Below are 23672 nucleotides of genomic sequence, written 5' to 3'. Positions count from 1 at the left end.
GGCCCCTAACCCGGTCACCCCCCCCCTCAGCCCCTTCACCCCCCCACCCCCACACTCCTCCCCCCTCAGCCCGGCCCCCCCCCCCCCCCCCCCCCCCTCACCCCTAGTCCTCCCCCTCAGCCCCTTCACCCCCCCCCCCCCACACTCCTTCCCCCTCCCCCCTAGTCCTCCCCCTCAGCCCCGTCACCTCCCTCCACCTCCCCCCCCCCCCCCTCATCCCGGTCACCCCCCTCCCCCCTCAGCCCCTCCTCCCCCCCTCCCCCTCAGCCCCCCCTCAGCCCGGTCATCCCCCCCCCCCCTCCCCCCTAGTCCACCCCCTCAGCCCCCCCCCCTCAGCCTCTCTCTCACCCCTTCCCCTCCCCCTCACCGGCCCCTAACCCAGTCCCCCCCCCTCTCCTTCACCCCCCCACTCCTCCCCCCTCAGCCCGGTGACTGTGATGGTCGACAGTATTAATATACGTAAGATACATGATGTCAGCCATCATCTTCATTCCCAGTAGGATGTGACCTCACTTCCTGCTGTGTGGATGGACTTTCCATCTCAATAGTGAGTGTGTGATGTGATGAATCAAACAGACACTTACACTTCTTTAGAGCTGGTTTCAGCCTCAACACTCCACCGTGCTCCACACTGGGGGGGAAACACAGTGAGAGCAGCATGTTGAAACATTCACCTTCATCATCTGCCGTCTCATCACGTTCTACACAACATGAGTGACAGCTGCCTCTTCAAACCACTTCATCTAGCAGCAGCTTGAATCATGTAGGAGACTTTGTCCCTCAGTGGTGAGCTGTCCTCTCCATACCTGAGAGTGTCCAGTCTCCAGCGTGGATCCTCCAGTCCAGCAGAGAGCAGCGCAGCTCCAGAGTCTCCTGGGTGATTGTAGCTCAGGTCCAGCACTCTCAGATGGGAGGGGTTGGAGCTCAGAGCTGAGGCCAGAGAAGCACAGCCTTCCTGTGTGACCAGGCAGCCAGACAAGCTACACACACACACACACACACACACACACACACACACACACACACACACACACACACACACACACACACACACACACACACACACACACACACACACACACACAATTTATTGTATCTGGTTGAGAGCAGTTTCTACTAAAGTAACCACATTTATAAAGTGTATTCATTCAACATTGAAGACAAGTAAAAGCTTTATTGATACTTCATGGAGACAAAGCTGTGTCACCCTGAGAGTCTGACAACAGGAAGAGGAAGTGGGGAGATGACATCACAGACAGCAGAACTGCCTTCACTTGGATGTGACAGGATCTTAAACAAATGCTCCTTTCTCAAAAGCTACAACTCAATGAGATATTGTTTGGTTAGAGTCAGGAGAAGTCTGCTGTGTTTGGTCCACTAAGACCGTTTCTTCACAGGTTCTGACATTGTGTAGAGCCAGGGAGTGTTTTGTCAGCAGGGAAAGATCAACAGAAATGCATCAGGCAGGAGCAGCACTTACTGAAAGCCAGAATAACCAGTTTGAAGAAGAGGGTGATAACTGACCTGAGAGTTTCCAGTGTACAGTGTGGACTCCCCAGTCCAGCAGAGAGCAGCTTCACTCCTGAATCCTGCAGATCATTGGTACTCAGCTCCAGCTCTTTCAGACTAGAGGAGTTGGAGCTGAGAACTGAGGCCAGAGCTTCACAGCATTCCTCTGACAGATGACAGCCATTGAGCCTTCACACAAAATAAACACAACCTGTTAGGAACTGTAGTTAAATTATAGGAGAATTTTAAACAGTTTTTTTGAATACATGAAATAATAAATACTATGAATAACCTGGATCTTAAAATATTAAGAAAGATTTCACACAGATGTTAAATTATCAAACAACAATTATCATTATACTTCACTTAAGCATACAATTTTATTAATAGGTTGTTATTAAACTTTATGAAACGACTCCAAACCGCACTTTACTGTCTGACTACATGACAATCATAATAATAATGTTATACAACATACACATTATACCATCATAAGCAAACTAAGAATATAATGTCTACCTAAACTGTCATGCCAACAAAATTATAAATATGTTGAGTTATTCTTATGAAAACAATGTATTTATGACCTAACCTTTCTGGATGTCAATCTGTGAAATGTCTTCTGATATTGACCCTTTTGGTGTTATTGTTTGACCATTGGATAAAACTAACCTGAGAGTTACCAGTGTACAGTGTGGACTCCCCAGTCCAGCAGAGAGCAGCTTCACTCCTGAATCCTGCAGATCATTGGTACTCAGATCCATTTCTCTCAGACAACAGGAGTTGGAGCTGAGAACTGAGGCCAGAGCTTCACAGCATCTCGCTGACAGATGACAGCCATTGAGCCTTTACACACAATGAACACAACATTGTAGGAACTGCGATCAAAACAACAGAAAGCTTTAAGTTATTCCATAATGAAGAATGTTATTAGTTTACCAAAAATTACTAAATAATTAGATGTATACATTTTCATTATATATTCAATGTTAAATAGTTATTTATTTGGGATTGAAAATGTTTTTTCAACCTATTCATATGTGTGAATATATGTTTTGTGCGTTTAATAATGAATACTGGACAAATTAAGCTTTTAAAAATATATTTTGTTTGACTATTGCAGGTTTCAAATCATTTTTATGAAAATGTTGCTGTTGTGGCTTTCAGGAGGTCTTAGGCATCCAACTAGGGGTCTCTGACCCTCCCAGGACCCCCTATATTTCACCATGCTCTCTACCATCAACATCCTGTATACAGGGGACACTATCGTTATGTTTTGGGTTTATATTTATAATTAAAGATTTGCAAGCATATGGATGGATTTCAATATCCACCTTAACAACAAGGGGTAGCCTTTATATGATATGAAAGTCTTGAATGTGGTCATCACAGGTACTGAGATAAGATTAGTTATATAACTCTGACTTTTAACATTTATTTGTAACTGTTTTGCACATTGAGTGAAACTGACCTGAGAGTTTCCAGTGTACAGTGTGGACTCCCCAGTCCAGCAGAGAGCAGCTTCACTCCTGAATCCTGCAGATCATTGGTACTCAGATCCAGCTCTCTCAGACTACAGGAGTTGGAGCTGAGAACTGAGGCCAGAGCTTCACAGCATCTCTCTGACAGATGACAGCCATTGAGCCTTTACACACAATGAACACAACATGTTAGGAACTGCGATCAAAACAACAGAAAGCTTTAAGTTATTCCATAATGAAGAATGTTATTAGTTTACCAAAAATTACTAAATAATTAGATGTATACATTTTCATTATATATTCAATGTTAAATGTTAAATAGTTATTTATTTGGGATTGAAAATGTTTTTTGAACGCATACTAATTGTTCTGAATATTCTCTTACGTGTACTGCAATACATTATACGTCCATAGGACAAAAGGGATGTTATGTATAATATAACTAGTATGTTAATTATGTTATGAGTAGAACAGTGATACATGTTGTTATAAACATACAGGGATTTTTGCATATTATTTTAACCTTATATTCCAGTTATATTTATATTGTGTAGTGTGTATTGTAATACATGTTATTAGTGAACCTACAGAGATGTTTTAGAGGCTTTGACCACTGGCAGCAGCCTCAGAAGACCCTCCTCAGAAGCAGAGTATTTCTTCAGGTCAAACACGTCCAGCTCCTCTTCTGATGTCAGTAGGATGAAGGCCAGAGCTGACAGTTGAGCAAGAGAGAGAGATTTTCCGGAGAGACTTCCTGATGTCAGGTACTGTTCGATCTCCTTCACTAGAGAACGGTCGTTCAGCTCATTCAGACAGTGGAACAGGTTGATGCTTCTCTCTGGAGAGAGATCTCCATCTATCTTCTCCTTGATGTAAGACACTGTTTTTTTATTGGTCAGTGAGCTAGTTCCTGTCGGTCCCAGCAGACCTCGTAGGACAATCTGATTGGTCTCCAGAGAGAGGCCCAGGAGGAAGCGGAGGAACAAGTCCAGTTGTCCGTTCTCACTCTGTAAGGCCTTGTCCACAGCACTCTGGTAGAGGAGGAGGAGTTTACCTTCCCCAGAGGTGGGTGGTTCTTCTGAGAGCAGATTGACACCATCGTTGATGAAGGACAGAAAGACATAAAGGGCAGCCAGAAACTCCTGGAGGCTCAGATGGACAAAGCAGAAGACCTTGACCTGGTACATCCCACACTCCTTTTTGAAGATCTGGGTGAACACTCCTGAGTACAGTGAGGCTGCTCTGATATCAATGTGACACTCTGCCAGGTCTGCCTCGTAGAAGATCAGGTTGCCTTTCTCCAGCTGGTTAAAAGCCAGTTTTCCCAGAGAAAGAATGATCTTTCTGCTCTGTGAAGTAAACTGTTGATCTGTTTCAGCCCTTTCATTGTACTTCCTGTCCCCCTGTATGGACTGAACCCTCAGGAAGTGGCTGTACATCTGAGTCACGGTCTTGGGCATCTCTTCTATCTGGGACGTTTTGAAGAAGTCCTCCAGAACTGTAGCAGTGATCCAACAGAAGACTGGGATGTGACACATGATGTGCAGGCTTCGTGATTTCTTGACGTGGGAGATGATTGTGTTGGCCAGCTTCTCGTCTCTGAATCTCTTCCTGAAGTACTCCTCCTTCTGTGGGTCGGTGAACCCCCTCACCTCTGTCACCATGTCAACACACTCAGCAGGGATCCGATTGGCTGCCGCAGGGCGTGTGGTTATCCAGATGCGAGCAAAGGGAAGCAGGTTGCCCCTGATGAGGTTTGTCAGCAGCACGTCCACCAACTTGGACTCTGTGACATCAGTACAGATCGTGTTTTTCTGGAAGTCCAGAGGAAGTCGACACTCATCCAGACCATCTAAGATGAAGAGAACTTGGAACCGGTCATAACTGTAGATTTGTGCTTCTTTGCTCTCAATAAAGAAGTGTTGAAGAAGTTGCACCAAGCTCAACTCTTGGTTTTTCAGTAAATTGATCTCTCTGAAAGTGAGGAGAAATGTGAAGTGTATGTCCTGGTTGGATTTGCCTTCAGCCCAGTCCAGAGTGAACTTCTGTGTTAACATAGTTTTACCAATTCCTGCCACTCCAGTTGTCATTATTGTTCTGATTGGTTGATCTTGCCCAGGTAAGGGTTTGAAGATGTCTCCACATTTTATTGTTGTATCCGCCTTGACTGGGTTCCTGGAAGCTTTTTCAATCAGTCTGACCTCATGTTCCTTGTTGAACTCTCCACTGCCTTTTTCTGTGATGAAGAGCTCTGTGTAGATGTCATTCAGAGGTGCTGCTTGTTTTTTTTCAGCGATCCCCTCAACCACTTTTCTGAACTTCTTCAACAAATGAGACTTGATTTTATGTTCGTACTCGACAGCAGCAGATCCTAAATGAGAAAAACAACAGAAGACATCAGTTAGTGGATGGCAGTTGTGTCATTAGGCTGGTTTATTCGGGGCTAAAGCGCCGGATCTTTTTTAATTAGCTATAATAATAATCTAATTTTTGGAAAAAATAAAATAAAATAAGAAATCAATAATTTTATTTGTATTTCTTCTTTTTTTTTTTTGGTTGCTTTACACTAGAAAAAAAACATGGGCATTCCAGGGGCATCTCAAAAGAAAGTAGAATAAATGGTTTAAAAACATAACCAGACTGTTTACTAAGTTAATTCACCACATCATATATATATATATATATATATATATATATATATATATATATATATATATATATCTATTGAGGTTGACAACGTGATGGCCGACCTGCCTTCACGGCGTGCTGCTGCTTCAGCGTCTTCTCGACTTAAACCGATCATTTACAAAACTGATGATGGAAAAGTGATTGTGGAAGATGAACTACTGAACTTTCTTGTGGTTAAAATGAGAACCTTAAGCCACGATGAGATTGTTTTACTGGTGACTAGTACTTTTACTTCCGAACGGATTGACGCCGCCAAGAAGGCTTTGTTTGAGGTGTGCCCTGACACTTCTCAGCGCTGTACTGCCTTCAAAGGCCAACAGAAAGATACAAATAATGTTAAATTGTGCATGAAAGTGCTAAACGAGTGTGGGGAGGATATCCTGAGATTTGCGTCCTACTTTTTGGACGATCTGCCACCCGTCTCGTTCAATCATATAGATGTTTCAACACTGCTCGGCAGAATGCAACAAATAAACAAAGAGATGTGCTGCATGAAAAGTACCCTGGAAGCTCAGACAAATGTTTGTCAAAGTTTGCAAGAGGTGACAGCTGCCATAGATGATCGTTTGACTGCCGTGGAGCAGCCGCTCCCCTCAACGTTGGGCCCCGTGGCTGCTGAATGGTTAGATGTGACAGTCCAGGAGACCACAGCCCCAACATCACCTGTGGCGTCTCGGTCACCGTGTGAAGCGCATTCCCCTGCATGGACCACGGCAGTAAAGAAAACGGGTCGTAGTAAGCCGGCGCCGGGTAACTCTGCTGTTCAGCACAGACATCCCCTCCGAAAAACGTCAGCGAGATTGGAGCGAAATAAGACTGGAATAATTGGTACGGGCACGGCGGGCAACATAAAAACTATCACAACAAAGTTGGTGAGTGTCTTTGTCTCAAAGTTTGACCCTAATCTAGATGCCATCACTCTCTCTGACTATTTGAAAGATAAACTGGATCGGGAAGTGAAATGTCGCAAAATCGAAACAACTTTAAGTAGATTCAGCTCTTTTTGTGTCACTGCTGAATGTGACAATGTAGCGGAGATGTATGATCCTCATCTGTGGCCGGCTGGTGCTTTTGTTCGCCGGTATTTTGAGCCACGCCGGGCTAATGTCGCTGGTGGGGGGGCGGTTCGATTGGAAACTAATCCACGCTACCAGTTACCTGCGCCACAGCCTGTGGTTTGTGATGGGGAGTCCCTTTCTGCTGTCAGCCAGCTAACAAGCGAATGCTGATGTGACTCGTGCGCCCGAGCAATATCCCGTAATGAAGAACAATATGCGGATTGTATCGTACAATGTACGCGGTCTACGTGTGGGACACACTTCTACAGATAAATCAAGACGATTTGTTGTTGATAAATTGTTGAATGAGTGTGATATTCTGTGTCTCCAAGAGACCTGGCTACACAAGGATTTTCATGGTGCTGGGTAATCCACTACTGATCGAAGCATGAAAATAGTTAATGGTAGAATAGCAGGTGGAGTGGCCATCCTTTGGAACCGTAGATATGACCCAAAGGTGAAAGTGATTAGATCAAATGTTGATTGGGCCATAGGGTTAGAAGTATGCTTTAATGGCAAGAGGATTACCATTTTAAATATATGGACACCATGTGAATCATATGAGGCTGAGGATGAATTTTTGAACAGACTAGCTTTTATCCACTCCTTCATTGAGGACAATGATTCTACTTGTGTGTATGTCTATGGGGATTTTAATGCTGATTTATCAGATAGCAATTCTCTTTTTGCAAAACATCTGGTACATTTTTGTAATGACAATAAACTTATCTTATCTAGTAAAATATTCTTACCAGATAATAGTTCTACCTATGTAAGTGAGGCATGGCACACAACCTCCTGGCTTGACCACTGTCTGTGCACAGCAGATGCTCATGCCTCTCTAGAAAATATGGAGATTTGCTATGGTCTGGCTACCTCTGACCACATACCTATAGCTATGTTGTTAAATGTTGACACTGTGCCCCTCCTGGTGGATACTGGGAATTCAGGCAACTCAGTGAAATTAAAATGGGCTAATCTATCTAAAGAGGACATTGATAGATATCCTGGCTTAACTGACAGCCTACTAAATCATGTTGTATTGCCGAGGGATGCCATTATGTGTCTTAACATGAACTGTGCTGACACATAGCATGCTGCTGACATTTGTGATTTATATGATAACTTTCTGCAGTCATAAGAAGGTGGTTAACATCAAACCTGGGTGGAAGGAGTATGTGTCTGAACACCATGCTGCAGGAAGGGAAGCCTTTAAACTTTGGATTGATGCAGGAAGGCCTAGACAGGGTGATGTGTTTGAGTGTAAAAAACAAACTAATGCCAGATATAAATATACTCTTCGTCATATTAAGACAAAAGAGAATACTATTAGAGCGGACTTGCTTGCTAGGAATCTACAAAAGAACAACTATGTTGACTTTTGGAAAGCAATCAAAGTGATGAATAACCATAAAACGTCTTTACCATACGACATTGAAGGTATCTCTGGTTCAGATAATATTGCAAAATTATGGCGTGAGCATTATATCAAGCTGTTCAACTGTGTCAGTAGTAATGTTGTTGTTAATAATGTTGATTTGGACACTAATGTTACAGTAAGGCCAGCGGAGATGGCACATGCTATTGAGATGCTTGATAACAACAAAACATGTGGTACATATGGTATTGCTGCAGAGCATCTTAAGCATGCCAGCTATAGGCTCTCTCACACTGCCATGTGTTTCTCTGGTATCATGGTGCATGGTGTTCTCCCTGACTCCATCTTGTCTGTTTTGCTGGTCCCTGTGCTTAAGGAGAAGGCTGGCAAATTAAACAGCATGGACAATTATAGGCCAATTGCCCTTGCCAGTACCCTGTCTAAGGTGCTGGAATAAAATATTTTAAATACGATCGAAATGTATGTCTCAACTACAGACAATCAATTTGGGTTCAAGACAAAACATAGTACTGACTTATGCATTTATGCTTTAAAGGAGATTGTCGCTAAATATTAACGGCAAAACACCTCTATGTTTCTGTTTTATTGATGCCTCTAAGGCATTCGATAGAATCAACCATGCAAAACTATTTGAAAAACTACTCGTGAGAGATGTTCCTAAATATATTGTCAGAATTCTAATGTATTGGTATGCTCAGCAAACATACCAGGTCAAATGGGATAATACTGTTTCTGATCCTTTTCATGTGGCGAATGGGGTCCGTCAAGGAGGAATATTATCCCCTATTCTTTTTAATGTATATATTGATGACCTTTCAAGTCAGATAAATGAATGTACAACAGGATGTATTGTGGGTGATCGAGTTGTGAATCATCTCATGTATGCTGATGACCTGGTTTTACTTTGTCCATATTCTGCTGGGTTACAAGAGCTGTTGAGGATATGCACACAATATGGAAGAGAATTCGACATCAACTATAATTCCAAAAAGAGTAAGGTTGTTGTTGTGAGATCTAGAGAGGACAAAAAAATCCTCTTTTCCTGCTTTCCACCTTGCAGATGGCCTCTTAGAAATATGCAGGGAATTAAAATATCTAGGACATGTCTTCTCAGATGATCTCATGGATGACGGTGACATTCGTCATCAATGGTGTAAAATATATGCACAGGCCAACGTGATGTTGAGGAAGGTAGCTATTTAAAGCTATAATAAACTGCATATTTTTTATATTTAGGTAAAGCATTATGAAAAATGTGCATGTGCAATAAAGCATATAAAAAAAATTGGCCCGCACTATGCAAGCATTTTCCCTTTCACTCTGGGCTAAGTCCCGGATATTTCAAAAACCTAGAAACGCCCCAGGTGGATGGTGACATCAGTTGTTACATGTCAATATTTCCTGTTAAATTATCAACTTCATAATATTCAGTGGCTTCGTAACTTGCGTTTGGAGAACCTTGTCGTGACGTAGACTCCCATGTTATAGATTCAAAATGTTCAGGGCTAATTAGTTTTTTCACCGCAATATGATTGGTCAAACGATAATAATAATGATAGTGAATTTGTGTAAAATGACATGCTGATATAACAAGATAGTGTTGCATCTCTTCCACTGAGTTATTATGCTGGTGATCTGCAGTTTATGTATAATATTAATAATAATAATAGTAATTTAATTGAATAACATTTTATTTCAAGGTGCCTTTCATGACACCCAAGGTCACCTTACAATCCATAAAACATCAAGAGTCAAAAACAGCAAGAGCTGCATCCCCAACCGCATGATCAAGACGAGACATAAGACCCAAGTAGGAGGGGGTAAGAAAAGTGAGGAGACCCAGGTAGGAGGGGGTAAGAACAGTGAGGAGACCCAGGTAGGAGGGGGTAAGAACAGTGAGGAGACCCATGTAGGAGGGGGTAAGAACAGTGAGGAGACCCAGGTAGGAGGGGGTAAGAACAGCAGTGAGGAGACCCAGGTAGGAGGGGGTAAGAACAGAGAGGAGACCCAGGTAGGAGGGGGTAAGAACAGCAGCACAACAGGGATACGAGGGGAACCCATGGTAGGGGGTCATTACAGCGATCAGGCCAGTGGGAACATGTGTTTTGAGAAGAGTTTGATGTTGTCAGGGTGTCTCTTTCAGTTCAGCTCAGAGCCCTTGCACCCACGATGCTGAGAGCCCTAGCACCCACGGTGCTGAGAGCCCTAGCACCCACGGTGCTGAGAGCCCTAGCACCCACGGTGCTGAGAGCCCTAGCACCCACGGTGCTGAGGCGGGAGGTCGGGACGGTGAAGACCAGCTGAGGATGACGAAGGGAGCGGCAGGGCCTGTCCTCCTGGAGGAGGTCGGGGAGATGAGTGGGGGCCACGTTGTTGAGGGCTTTGTCGGTGAGCAGAAGGGTTTTAAGGTCAATCCGGTGTTGGACAGGGAGCCAGTGTAGTTGGACGAGAACGGGGGTGATGTGGTCGGTTGATTTGGTGCTGGTAATGATGATGTTTAACATTCTTTAACCTGATTCCCCCACTATACCCCTACATATCTGGTTCAAACCATTTCACCTGATACCCCCACAATAACCCTACATATCTGGATCAAACCATTAAACCTGTTACCCCCACTATAACCCTACATATCTGGATCAAACCATTAAACCTGTTACCCCCACTATAACCCTATATATCATGATCAAATAAATGTAACCCGATGCCCCCACAATAACCCTAGATATCTGGATCAAACCATTTAACCCCAAAGAGGAAAGATTGTCTCCACATTGAAGTTTGAAATGCATAAGTCTCACATTGGGCCCTATCTTGCACCCAGCACAATTGACTATCTACACAGACGCATGTATCGTCGCTAGTTTGCACCCGGCGCAAAGCTGATTTCCCCTCGCAGCAGACTCTCGCCACTAAACTAACGCCCTCAAAGGCTTGTCGGCGAAAAGCAGAGGCGTTTTCTGATGCAAAAGATACATGGTGCTATCTTACAGATCGATAAAGCAGTTGCGCAACTGACCAAACAAATCCTGGTTTAAGTGCCCTGGTGGATAGCGCAGGTGGTGTTGCTATTTTGACATGCCCAGGCAGGTCGGAACTGTAACATAAGCTTGCACACACGTAGGCTATACACAGCACAAACATGCAGACAATTAGCCTAATTTAAATATTCTAATTATGATATAATGAACATTGTTCATATGGGTGAAACAGCATTGAAATAGCAAGTCGATTTTGAAAATAAATCCATAGGGGCTTCATGAATGAATACTGTGGTAGGCTATGCCATGCATTAAAATAATAATAACAATAATAATAATAACAATTAAAGCTGCAAGCAGCATTTTACAGGTGCCAAGCCTAAAGCCGACCAATAAGACCCTGTCAGACCATTAAGTCTCTGACGCAGACCATGAAGACCCTTTCAAACCATTAAGACTGTGATGCAAACCATTAAGACCCTGCCGAAGACAAGTAAGCATACAGTGTTTGCATACAGTTGACAACTCTGGAATAGCATCAGCTTGGATCTGTTGATGGGCAAACAAAATGTCATGACCGTACGTCAAAAGGCTGAATAGTTATGCTTCATTAAAGTTTTCAATTGATCAGTGTAGCGCCCCCTATAGTCCTATTTTGATTAACTTTAGCCTGGTTAACCTTGACCTGTGCTTCTTTAAATACACCAACTTTGGTGATGATTGACTCAATTTAACCCCGCCTTTAGTCACCTATCTTTCATTGGGCTAATTTGGACGTCCAGCCGCCATTTTGTTACAGGTTCTGGGTTTCCTTGGATCATTTGCTGAACACGAGGAGATACAAATGTCTACAGGATTTCATGACTAGAATAAAAAGGTCAGATAATATGTCAGTCCGAAGTCTGCATATTCAGTTAATTTATATAGCTCCCCCTATCGCCCGACCTGGGTACAATTTGGAGTTTGCATTTTCAGTTAATTGTTTTACCACTCCCAATAGCCCGACATGGATACAATTCCGAGGGGTTCATCTTGACCCATGTGACTTTGAGTACACCAAGTTTGATGAGCCTTGGTTTAAGTTAACCTTGCCTTTTGGTGTTTGGTTAATTTTGGACGATTTTCAGCCTCTGGCGGCCATGTTGTTTTGTCTATCAACTTCAATTTACTCGAACGGTTGGAACTTTGGTCCCCAACAGCCACTAGGTTGGTCCCACTCTAAACAAACATTCCTTCTATGAAATTAGGTTATTTTTAGTCACAGGCCACGCCCATTTCGATGCCACGCCCTAATTGAAAATATGTTGACTCTGTCTGGTTCAGAATTTGATTCTGAACAACTTTTGTATTTGACTCAAGATCATAGGAGCACAATTTGATGTAGTTATAAGCCTTTAACTCTTTACGCGTTTTAAACCATACCCTTTTTAGAAGTCAATGGCTCCTTTAAAAAAAGACATAGACCATCCACACACACGCAGGTCAAGTTCCACCTTCTGATTATGTACCACTCAACAAAAAATATAAATTTAGTTTTACCCCTTAAGAAAAGGGTGTGAGGGGTTAAGGTGAGGGTTACCAAACTATAAAAGGGATCCTGTCAAACTAGCAATAACACCATTGAGCCAAGGAATACAGCAGCACTAAGTAAACCCCCTATCTCTCAAAAAAGTAAGTCGTATTCATACAAATGCAATCCCGAGTGATGATAATGAATCACTGGATCCCAGTGGATTAAAGGACAAAGAAGCTCCCCTCTTGTTAAAACAAAGCTGGCAGAGACAGTTCTTTAAAAAGTAGATTCATGGTAACAACTCACCCACACCAGCAAGAGAAGACATCAGACCCAGGGTGGAGCATAAGTGTTCGTCCCTCTTCTTCATACTATCAATCATCGCTTGACTTGCTCTCTCCCCTTTCCCCATCACCATGTCGATCAGACATCGTGCTCGGTCCACTTTGCTCTTCTGGTCCTCAATCACGGAGTCCTTTTCCTCAGTACTGAACACCTTCTGCTGCCAAAGGTCATCCAGGAGACATTTGATAACTGGGTCTGAGACTCCCTTCACAAATTCAGAACGGATCCTTTGAAGCTCCCCTGCAAGAGAAATCAAAAGGCAATATGAAATGACAATGAGCAAACAGGATACTTGATTCATTAAACTTGTATTTATTGGGGTAAAGATAAAACCGTTTATTGCACCAACTTGTTCACTCACAACATAAAAAATGTCCTTAAAACGAAAAACCTTGATAGTTCATTTCAACCTTGTATCTAATTAAGATCAATTATTCAACTTGAGGTCACGTGACTACAAGGCGTGGCACAGTAACTTCCTCTGCAAGTAATAGACCTTAACAACTTTATTGTTGCTCTAAATATTTGTAAACACACTCCAGGATTATTATTTCTTATGTCAGCAATTCCTCTTAAATTCCCTCTTTACTGGTTCAAAGAAATTTATAAATTATTCTCAGATTTCTTTTGGAGTAATAAAAAAACAAGAACCAGCTACAAAAGATTATCCAGATCGAGGAAAGGGGTGGATTGGGAGTCCCAGAGGTTTATTCTTATTATCTTGTTTATAATGCTAGGTTTCCGTTGTTGTGGGCCTATACAGGCCAGAGTGAGTTAGGGAGATGAAAATGGGTTGAGGAAACAATTTTAACCAACCAAGACAAATCTTTCTCCCTCACCGCTTTATGGTATTACCCCAAAACCAATTTGAAAATAGTCAATCCTCTTATTAAATTGTCCTGTGAGGTAATAGTTATACAGAAGCGTCTCCCTTTCAATGGAGCATACTTACCTTCATGCCCTATTTGGAGTAACCCCTATTAACAGCGGGTGGAAAACATTAACAAACAAATCATGGCAACATAGAGGCATAAATTAAGTGGGTCAGATAGTTAAACCATTTAACCTGATACCTCTAACATGACCCTCCATATCTGGATCAAACCATTTAACCTGATACCCCCACAATAACCCTTCATATCTGGATCAAACCATTTAACCTGATAACCCTACATATCTGGATAAATACCACCGCAATAACCCTACATACTGTATCGGGATCAAACCATTTAACCCCCAAGAGGAAAGATATCTCCACATTGAAGTTAAAAAGTTAAAATTTAGCCTGAACAGAAGAAATAATATTCTCATACTGTTCTTATACAAAAATTCTCCCGTTGTTAGGTCCAATTTATTCTATTGAAAATGACCTCCCCCTTCTGGCACTTTTATGTTGGTTTGAGATGCCTCCTGGAACTCAAGATAGGTAGACAGGATGTGAGGCCAGTTAGGGGACCGCATTAGGAAAACACCAGCCACAGTCGGGAACGATATCGCTTTTTGACCACGAATACAAACATGAATACAAACAAGAATACGAACACGAATACAAACACAAATACAAACAAGAACACAAACACGAATACGAACACAAATAAGAATAGCCGATACCAATTATATACAAAGATACACGCTTGAATATAACCTTTTCGTTTGCATTCACACTGAAACTCGCATACACCTTAGGATAATATCTTTTTTGTTATAATTAGAAGGACAAGAGCTCCTATTTTCGTTAGATTTTGTTTGACTAAACTGGATCATACATCTGAAATACCCCCTCGCCTGGGCTCGCGCGGCGTCTTGAAAGAAGGTAGGACAAGCTGCCGAAACACCTGTCTTCAAAGTAAGAGTCTCTTCTGCCCTTCAAAATAACAGTCTCCTCTGTGACGCAAATCAGCACATATAATAACGAGCTGTAATATCCGCACATATCCACAAGGAAGCAGGACCAAGCATATAAGCTGTAATATCCGCACATAGTCACAAGGCAGCCGGACCAAGCATATAAACTGTAAGAACCGCACAAAGCCACCAGATGGCAGCACCATCACACATACGAAGAGGTAGGGGTCGGGCGCTCAACACCATAGCCAGTATCTAAGAGGGAGCACGGCCCAGAACAGGGGAGACACTCTAGAGGCGGAACGCTCCAGGCAGGGCATCTACAGATATCATACCGAAACTTTACCAATTAAAGTGAGTTAAAAGTGATCCTGATTCGATGACCTTTTCTAAAAGAACACGACACCTCTGTCTTCAAATTAAGAGTCCCTTACCGTCCCTTACCGCCCGTGTGTCTGCCAGTTCCTCCTGGTTAATCTCCAGCTCTGTTTGATGCTGTACACACTGAGCACTGGTAACCTTTGACCTCTCCTGGTGTCTGTGGAGAACACACACATACACACATAGTTTTCCTGACTTGTAAACATCAGCATCAGCAGAGTCTGATAGCAATAAACCGGTCTGTTTTCATCGTCTGTTTGAAACTCCTACCTCTCCTCTCTGGAGGAGCGTCCATCTTTAAGCTCAGGAGGTATACCCATATAGTGCTCACTCTTCATGGAGACACAGCTGGGTCCAGGGGAGTCTGCTCTCTCCTGCCTCCTTCTGAAAAACAAGAACCACCTGGAAGTTAGGATTAGTGCATGTCGTTTCATTTGATCATTTATTGCAGGGCTACTCAACTACTTTCTCATGACTTTTGATTTCAATAATCTTTCTCATCTTATTGAAATGGAAATTTAAGGGGGGGAGGGGGGGCAGAAAAAGTTATTATGGCATTTTACGCACTTACATGTTGACATAAAAACAAACTAAGTACCCTTCATACTGTGCATAGAGTGTTTATTCACAATGTGATTAGCTAACATAGAAAATTGAGCAGTCACTTTCTACATTTCTACACAGACCTGTGTTGTTCTTCACGGGTTAATTTGTTGCAACAAATCACTTCACCTCCAAAGATACATTTTAACTGATTCAATAAATGGGGCCGTTTGAAAGACATTGAATCTTAAACATGAAACCTGAGTCTGTTACAAGTCGTCTTAATATGAATTTCATTAATTTGATTGCTGGGTCCAGGGGTGTCTGCTCTCTCCTGCTGCTCTGGGCTTCAACACAACACACACACACACACACACACACACACACACACACACACACACACACACACACACACACACACACACACACACACACACACACACACCAAAAAAGTAATAAGTAAAAAAGTACGATTTTTCCGTCATTTAAAGCAGGAAGCCTAGAGGGGGGGGGGGGCTCTAAAAAACTACAAGCACTCCTCATTTTCAAACCTGTCTAGCGGTTGGGAACCACTGACCCTACGGTCTTATTTTGAAAAGCACATCATCCACTGGTGACGATTTTAGTTGACTCCTCCGCTCCTGAATAACATATCCAGCACCGGAGACGTCTCGCTCACAATCGCAAAACCCGCGACCGACCCTCGCTGCTCAGGCATCAGATCCGACACAGTACATTATTTTTCAGAGATAAACCTCACCACTACAAGTCTTTACTTGTTGTGGAAGTACCAGAGATGTCCGAGAACCCAACGCAGTCCATAATTCATAACATCGTCCCAAGGCGCACACAGTTTTTGGCTTATAATAATAATAATATATAATGTAATCTTATAGATTACATTATATAATATATATTATATAACATTATATTCTTTTGATATAAAGCAACAATCACTTCTCCTCCATGCTGCTGTTCATGCTGAACTGCAGGGAGTGAACGCTGATTGGCTGTTATGCTACGTCCCTCACTGGGTGAACGCTGATTGGCTGTTATGTTACATCCCTCAGAGAGTGAACGCTGATTGGCTGTTATGTTACGTCCCTCAGAGAGTGAACGCTGATTGGCTGTTATGTTACGTCCCTCACTGGGTGAACGCTGATTGGCTGTTAGGTTACGTCCCTCACTGGGTGAACGCTGATTGGCTGTTATGTTACGTCCCTCAGAGAGTGAACGCTGATTGGCTGTTATGTTACGTCCCTCACTGGGTGAACGCTGATTGGCTGTTATGTTACGTCCCTCACTGGGTGAACGCTGATTGGCTGTTATGTTACGTCCCTCAGAGAGTGAACCCTGATTGGCTGTTATGTTACGTCCCTCAGAGAGTGAACGCTGATTGGCTGTTATGTTACGTCCCTCACTGGGTGAACGCTGATTGGCTGTTATGTTATGTCCCTCAGAGAGTGAACGCTGATTGGCTGTTATGTTACGTCCCTCACTGGGTGAACGCTGATTGGCTGTTATGTTACGTCCCTCACTGGGTGAACGCTGATTGGCTGTTATGCTACGTCCCTCAATGGGTGAACGCTGATTGGCTGTTATGTTACGTCCCTCAGAGAGTGAACCCTGATTGGCTGTTATGTTACGTCCCTCAGAGAGTGAACGCTGATTGGCTGTTATGTTACGTCCCTCACTGGGTGAACGCTGATTGGCTGTTATGTTACGTCCCTCAGAGAGTGAACCCTGATTGGCTGTTATGTTACGTCCCTCAGAGAGTGAACGCTGATTGGCTGTTATGTTAGGTCCCTCACTGGGTGAACGCTGATTGGCTGTTATGTTACGTCCCTCACTGGGTGAACGCTGATTGGCTGTTATGTTACGTCCCTCAGTGAGTGAACGCTGATTGGCTGTTATGTTCCGTCCCTCAATGGGTGAACGCTGATTGGCTGTTATGTTACGTCCCTCAGAGAGTGAACGCTGATTGGCTGTTATGTTACGTCCCTCACTGGGTGAACGCTGATTGGCTGTTATGTTACGTCCCTCAGAGAGTGAACGCTGATTGGCTGTTATGTTACGTCCCTCAGAGAGTGAACGCTGATTGGCTGTTATGTTACGTCCCTCACTGGGTGAACGCTGATTGGCATTGTGGGAGTTGTCGTCTTCAATCCACAGCCATCAAAAAGTCACTGTGCCTTTTCTCGGTCAAGAAGGCACAAAATTGGAAATTTGTGTGACAATTTGATTACATATATGACCCACTTTCAACACAGATTAATGTCTACACCGGTGTTATTCTCCTTTAATAAAATGTATAATTTTACTTGGATCCATTTCCCCTTTGCATCTCCGTTACTCGCTACAAAAAAAAAGATGAATAAAGTAGAACTATCATGTTGTGGGAAGTGGGAACAGCAGGTTTGGCCAATCAATGGTCGTCCTAGCGAGATTGCTGACGTTGATTGACAAGCGCTCTCAACCCACCACAGTTCAAACTTGTTCAGACTCAAGGCAAGAACAGCATGTTGCCAGATTGGCAGGTTTTCTGCCCCGTTTCAATAACGTTAGTATTAAGGGGTGGGAGAAGGGCAACTGTCCAATAGTAATTTGGGGCGAAGGAGGGCCTTCAGACGTGTCACTCAAACCTCCACGCAAGTTGTGAGGAGATTTTATTCAAGACTTATAAGTCGAGCTGGCATTGACTGGTCATAGTTCTTGTATGATTATTTCGAGTTGAAGTTCTACAAAAAATGTAATGTTAATGTAATATAAATGTAATGTTAATGTAATGTTGTTTTATTTTAGCTCATGTACCGAACATACATTTTCTGTGGCTGTGTCCAGGCACACGGAGCGGGCGTGCGTGCGTGTGTGTTTGTCTGTGTCTGTGTGTGTTTGTGTGTACGTTAGCTAAATGGTTAATATTGCTAGAACGCCTTATCATCGAATGTAATCAAAGTTCAAATTAAAAATTAAACGATGATGTCAATTAAGAACAGGGTCGCTACTGTAAGCGAAGGAGGGAGGATTGAGAGGATTGGGAGGAACGACCCCGTGTATTGATGTTATAGTTTATAAATTTTGAAAGTTCCAATAAATCTGAAAACATTTGTTCATTAGCTTTTTTTATCAACAGTATTTACTTGTTAGTTAGAAATGTATTGTCCCCTTGGGGAAATTGTTCTCAGTACTTTTAATACTTAAGTACATATAATATCAGAAAAATACTTTTAATACTTAAGTACAATTAATATCAGGTACTTCAAGACTTTTACTCAAGTAGAATTCTATTGGGTGACTTTTACTTTTACCAGAATCATTTTCTGGAAAGATATCACTTTCTCAAGTAGGGCTTTCGGGTACTTTCTTCCCGACTGACAGTGTTTGCTACCTGAGACCACAGGTGGAACAGCTACAAGCCAGGCAGGCATTGAGTGAAGTTTGAACAAATAAGTTCATCAACTGAATCTACTTATGGAACCACACACACACACACACACACACACACACACACACACACACACACACACACACACACACACACACACACACACACACACACACACACAGTATGTGTTTCTGTTTGAAACTCCTACCTCTCCTCTCTGGAGGGTTGTCCATCTTTATGTTCAGGAGGTTGAGGCATAGATTGGTCCCTCTTCATGGAGACACAGCTGGGTCCAGGGGAGTCTGCTCTCTCCTGCTGGTCTCTTCAAGGGAAACAAAGGTTTTTGGATGTAGGATAGACACTGTATTTCTATCATTTCTGATAAATCCTTACCTTTGTCCATGCATTGGCTTCTCCTTCTTCTTCCTCTTGAACAGGTTACATATGCTATTCATGCATGCACAGCAGGGTCCAGGGGAGTCTGCTCTCTGCTGCTGCTCTGGGCTTCAACACACACACACACACACAGCTGTTACTCAGACTAATGATGGAGCCATGATGTATCACTGCTGAGCTCTGAGATGGACAACAGTCACAGACAGAGAGATCCTCTTCTTACCTCTTAGCTTTGCTCCGAGGTAAGAGTGGTCTTCGCTCCCCAGACAGAGTGGTCTTAGAGGTAGGACCCCCCTCCTCTCTCTCCTCATCCATAGTAGACTGGAGACCTGGACACAAACACAACTCCTTGTTTCTACGTCCACTCAGTGTTTATTTTCTGCTTTCATATGAGCTGTGTATTTCCGGTCCCAGGGGGCTGTTGTCTCTGTCTCTTTGGATGAGAGGCAGGGTGGTCTTTCCAAGACGCAGATTCATAGACCCTCTCATTCTCAAGGAGGGGAAAGATGTGGAGCTGCTGCCCAGAAGTGTCTGATACACTCTTTAATAACTATTCATCATTCCACACACAAGGTCTCAAAGGGCTTCAAATGTGTCTGATAAGATCAAGTTCCCCATGCGGATATCATACCAACCGCTCCCTGTGCTGGTTAAACCCCTCTGAAGGCAGGACCATCTATGGACTTCCTCATGTGGTATGACATCACAACCAGATCTGTGATGCAGGCTTGCAGAGAACAAGATCCAGTACAAGATGACGTTTAAACACCCTCACTAACCAAGATGGCCGTCTTGCTGTCTAAATAATACAATCATAATACCGCAATGCAAATATAATAACTGCTCATTCTGCCCCAAGTACCTTTAAAGTCACCCAAGTACATAAGGAGACACAAGAAGAAAAAGTCATTATTAACGTCAACCTGACGCTTCACTCCAGGCTGGAAGGTTCCGGGTTCGATCCCCAATGCCCACAGTGTAACACGTAGCATTCTGTACAGCAGGAATCTTAAAAAAATTCAATCTACTGATAAGATACAGAGTTATTCATATTTATGATCTATCACGGATAAGAGTGGACTACAGTCTCTTAGTTTACTTCCTGTTGGACCAGTTCCCCTCTCAGTTCATACTCCTCCCAGACTAACCTCTTACAGGCGGCTGATTCATTCGACTCCAGCTGTAGTAAAGTGGGACATTTTTCTGTAAGTGTACATGAATCATTAAACGTCTTGAGAGTAGTAAGCCAAATTAGTTGACACAAGGTCCGTTTTGAAACCCTCGCAAAGGAGCACCGCAGCACCACCTGCTGGTGTGAGGATGTCAGTGGGATTGGCTGAGCTGAAGAACACGGACCAGTCGTCACCACTCACCAGTGACCTATGTGTTGAGGCGGTCACGTCAGAGTTTATTCACCTCAAAGGTCATGACCCTCTCATACGAGTGATGCTCTCAGATATAGAGTAGGCCTACACTACTGCAGAATGAGGCAGGCCCACAGAGGACAAGACCCAGTACAAGATGATGTCTAAACACCTTCACTAACCAAGATGGCCGTCTTCCTGTACAAATAATTTAATCATAATACCGCCCTACAAATATAACAACTCTCCATTCCGTCTTAAGTACCTTTAAAGTCACCACACTTGTGATTAAGGACAAATCCTAAATCAGAGGAAACATATAAACCTCAACCTGAACCTTGACTTTACATTGACATTATCATTATTAACTTCAACCTGACGCTTGGCTCCAGGCTGGAAGGTTCTGGGTTTCGATCCCCAATGCCCACAGTCTAACACGTAGCATTCTACAGAGCAGGAATCTATACAATTATTTAATAGCAATTTTGACGAATAGCAATGCATCCATACATTTACTAACATTTTTAACCATCACCCTATTAACAAGATTCAAAGTTATTCATATTTATGATCTATCACGGATCAGAGTGGACTACAGTACCTGAGTCGTCTTCCTGCTGTGATGAAGTGAGCCACAGCAAACCGTCCGACTCATAACAAGGAAATGATGAACCAACCAGGTGGACCGGTTCATACTCCTCCCAGACTAACATGCTAAGGAGGCTGATCCAAGAATAATAACTTTATTCAAAAATGAACGATAGACAGAGAGCTGTGATGCGTAGAGGCTCAGAGAAAAACCAAGAGTCTTGATGGTTCAACCAGCATGTAGAGCCACTCAGTCACTGAGTCAGCTGCTTCTCGACAGCAGAACCAACAGAACATAGGTACCATGTTAAAAAAGAAAAGGCCTCCTCTGCTCTGTGTCTGCTGAACTCCTCCATGTACAATCCTCCTCCGTCCTTTAAAGACATCACCACCTTGTTCATATGAACACTAGATCTGCATCAGTGTGAACGTATGAATCAGTAGAATCTATCCAATAGATGGATGATTTCTCTTTTCAGTACAAGATACTCAGAGTACAGAGTACTCAGTAAGGGTTAGCATGTTGTACTGGCGTGTGATTCTATAACAGACTAGGTATTTAGTTTACTATTTCCTTCATTCATTGTGACTTACACCCTTTACTGACAGGTATGGAATGGCCAAGGCGAGGCGCACGCGCACACACACACACACACACACACACACACACACACACACACACACACACACACACACACACACACACACACACACACACACACACACATACACGTTATTCTATCTGGATGAGATACTCTCATGATTGTGTGAGGGTCACCTGCTACCGTTTGTGCAGAAATATTTGTTTTTAACCAAAAACAGATTGCTATGGTCCCATGAGTGTGATGTCAACACCACAAATGAATAGAAGACCCTCCATGGCTCACATTCATGTAGTCATCGGCCTTCATGTGGGTGAGGGTGAGGGTGAGGGTGTTTTGATGTGTTTGAACTCCTTGTCACGTCGCTGTGACATCATGTCTCCAGACAGAGCTGGAAGTCTGTCAAGTGTACTTTTTTATTTAAATCAGGAAACCAACATTGTTACACGTCATTCATTATTCAAAGGCAGAAACTACAAAAAATATAGTCTATGGATTATTATCATTAACATAGATCCTTTAAACATTTCTACCTGACTGCAGCTGTTAATATTATAGCATTAAAGGTTATAAATGGTTTTGAGGAGAAAACAGACAGTGAACAGTATAGTCTATGTAGTGTCATCATTCACAATGGTTATGTTTCTATAATAGCAGGGTTATTTTCTTCCTTCACTTCTCTTCCGTGATTATCTGGTTGGGTTGGATTCTTGCTGCACCCTTTACAGGCAGGTATTCAACAACACACACCTTTAGTCTCATCAAACCAGCACAGTTTACAACCTTTGTAACGTGATGTCACTCAGTATTCAGAGGGTTTAGGGTTTCAGAATCTTTACTCTATATTTTTTACTTTATTCTAACTTATAACAATTATGTTGAGATATTTGGGTAATAACGGTACAATAACATACAAACAATAACACAACAAACAATAGAACATAACAACCAATGATCCAATGGATGGAAGTCAGCCTGCGTTCCTCCAGAGCTCCCCAAGATGCAGTCCCCTGAAGGGGAGACCAACCCGCGCCGCCCCAAGAGCTGCGCCAGCTGCAGTCCGACACACTGCCTACTGCGAGGACTTCTTACACCGTGGCACAGGTGACAGAAAGGCTGGGATCAGCTCTGCTCCACACATGATGTAGGATGGAAACATCTATCATGTTGTTCCCCCTTCATCGTGTAAGCTCCGTCTCCTATTCCTTGCATCGTCTAGCCGCTCTACTTGTTCCTAGCGTTAGCCAACGTTGACCTTTATGCCGGGGGTATCCCGGGCACGAGGGAGCAGAGATCCCCTCATGCGTTCTCTCCTTGATGTGAACACAGGAAACTCTGTCCTTTAAGTAGACATTATTTGATTTGATCCTTGACAACTGCCGTGTGAGGTGTGACTTCTCAGTTAGACCCCCCCACACAAATGTAGAAACCCATGCCAGGTGGACCCCCCCCCCCAGACACACACACACACACACACACACACACACACACACACACACACACACACACACACACACACACACACACACACACAGACACACACACACACACACACACACCAGGTGGAACCCTAGCCATGCTCACATGTGTACCC

The 23672-nt window shown here is 43.1% G+C and overlaps 2 protein-coding genes across 2 annotated transcripts in view; both read right to left on the bottom strand.

Moving 5' to 3' along the window:
- Nucleotides 1-23672, bottom strand: part of LOC115541763 (NACHT, LRR and PYD domains-containing protein 3-like) — a gene marked incomplete at its 3' end in the record, with an annotated part of 107741 nt that overhangs the window by 1394 nt on the left and 82675 nt on the right. The window contains exons 7-10 of the mRNA XM_030353606.1: nt 2981-3154; nt 1525-1698; nt 807-980; nt 585-631 (exon numbers count right to left, since the gene is read on the bottom strand). Coding sequence (XP_030209466.1) covers nt 585-631; nt 807-980; nt 1525-1698; nt 2981-3154 — 569 coding nt within the window. The remainder of the gene's footprint in view (nt 1-584; nt 632-806; nt 981-1524; nt 1699-2980; nt 3155-23672) is intronic.
- LOC115541305 (protein NLRC3-like) lies at nt 3575-13135 on the bottom strand. Its single transcript, XM_030352990.1, has 2 exons — nt 12936-13135; nt 3575-5361 (listed from the first exon to the last, which is right to left on the bottom strand). The coding sequence occupies exons 1-2, from the start codon at nt 13045-13047 to the stop codon at nt 3575-3577; spliced, it is 1899 nt and encodes a 632-aa protein (XP_030208850.1). The 5' UTR covers nt 13048-13135.

Source organism: Gadus morhua, chromosome 4 (genome assembly GCF_902167405.1).
Source record: "Gadus morhua chromosome 4, gadMor3.0, whole genome shotgun sequence".
Classification (NCBI taxonomy): Eukaryota; Metazoa; Chordata; class Actinopteri; order Gadiformes; family Gadidae; genus Gadus; species Gadus morhua.
The sequence above is the reverse complement of the archived record's forward strand: the minus strand, read 5'-3'. Positions and strand labels throughout refer to the sequence as shown.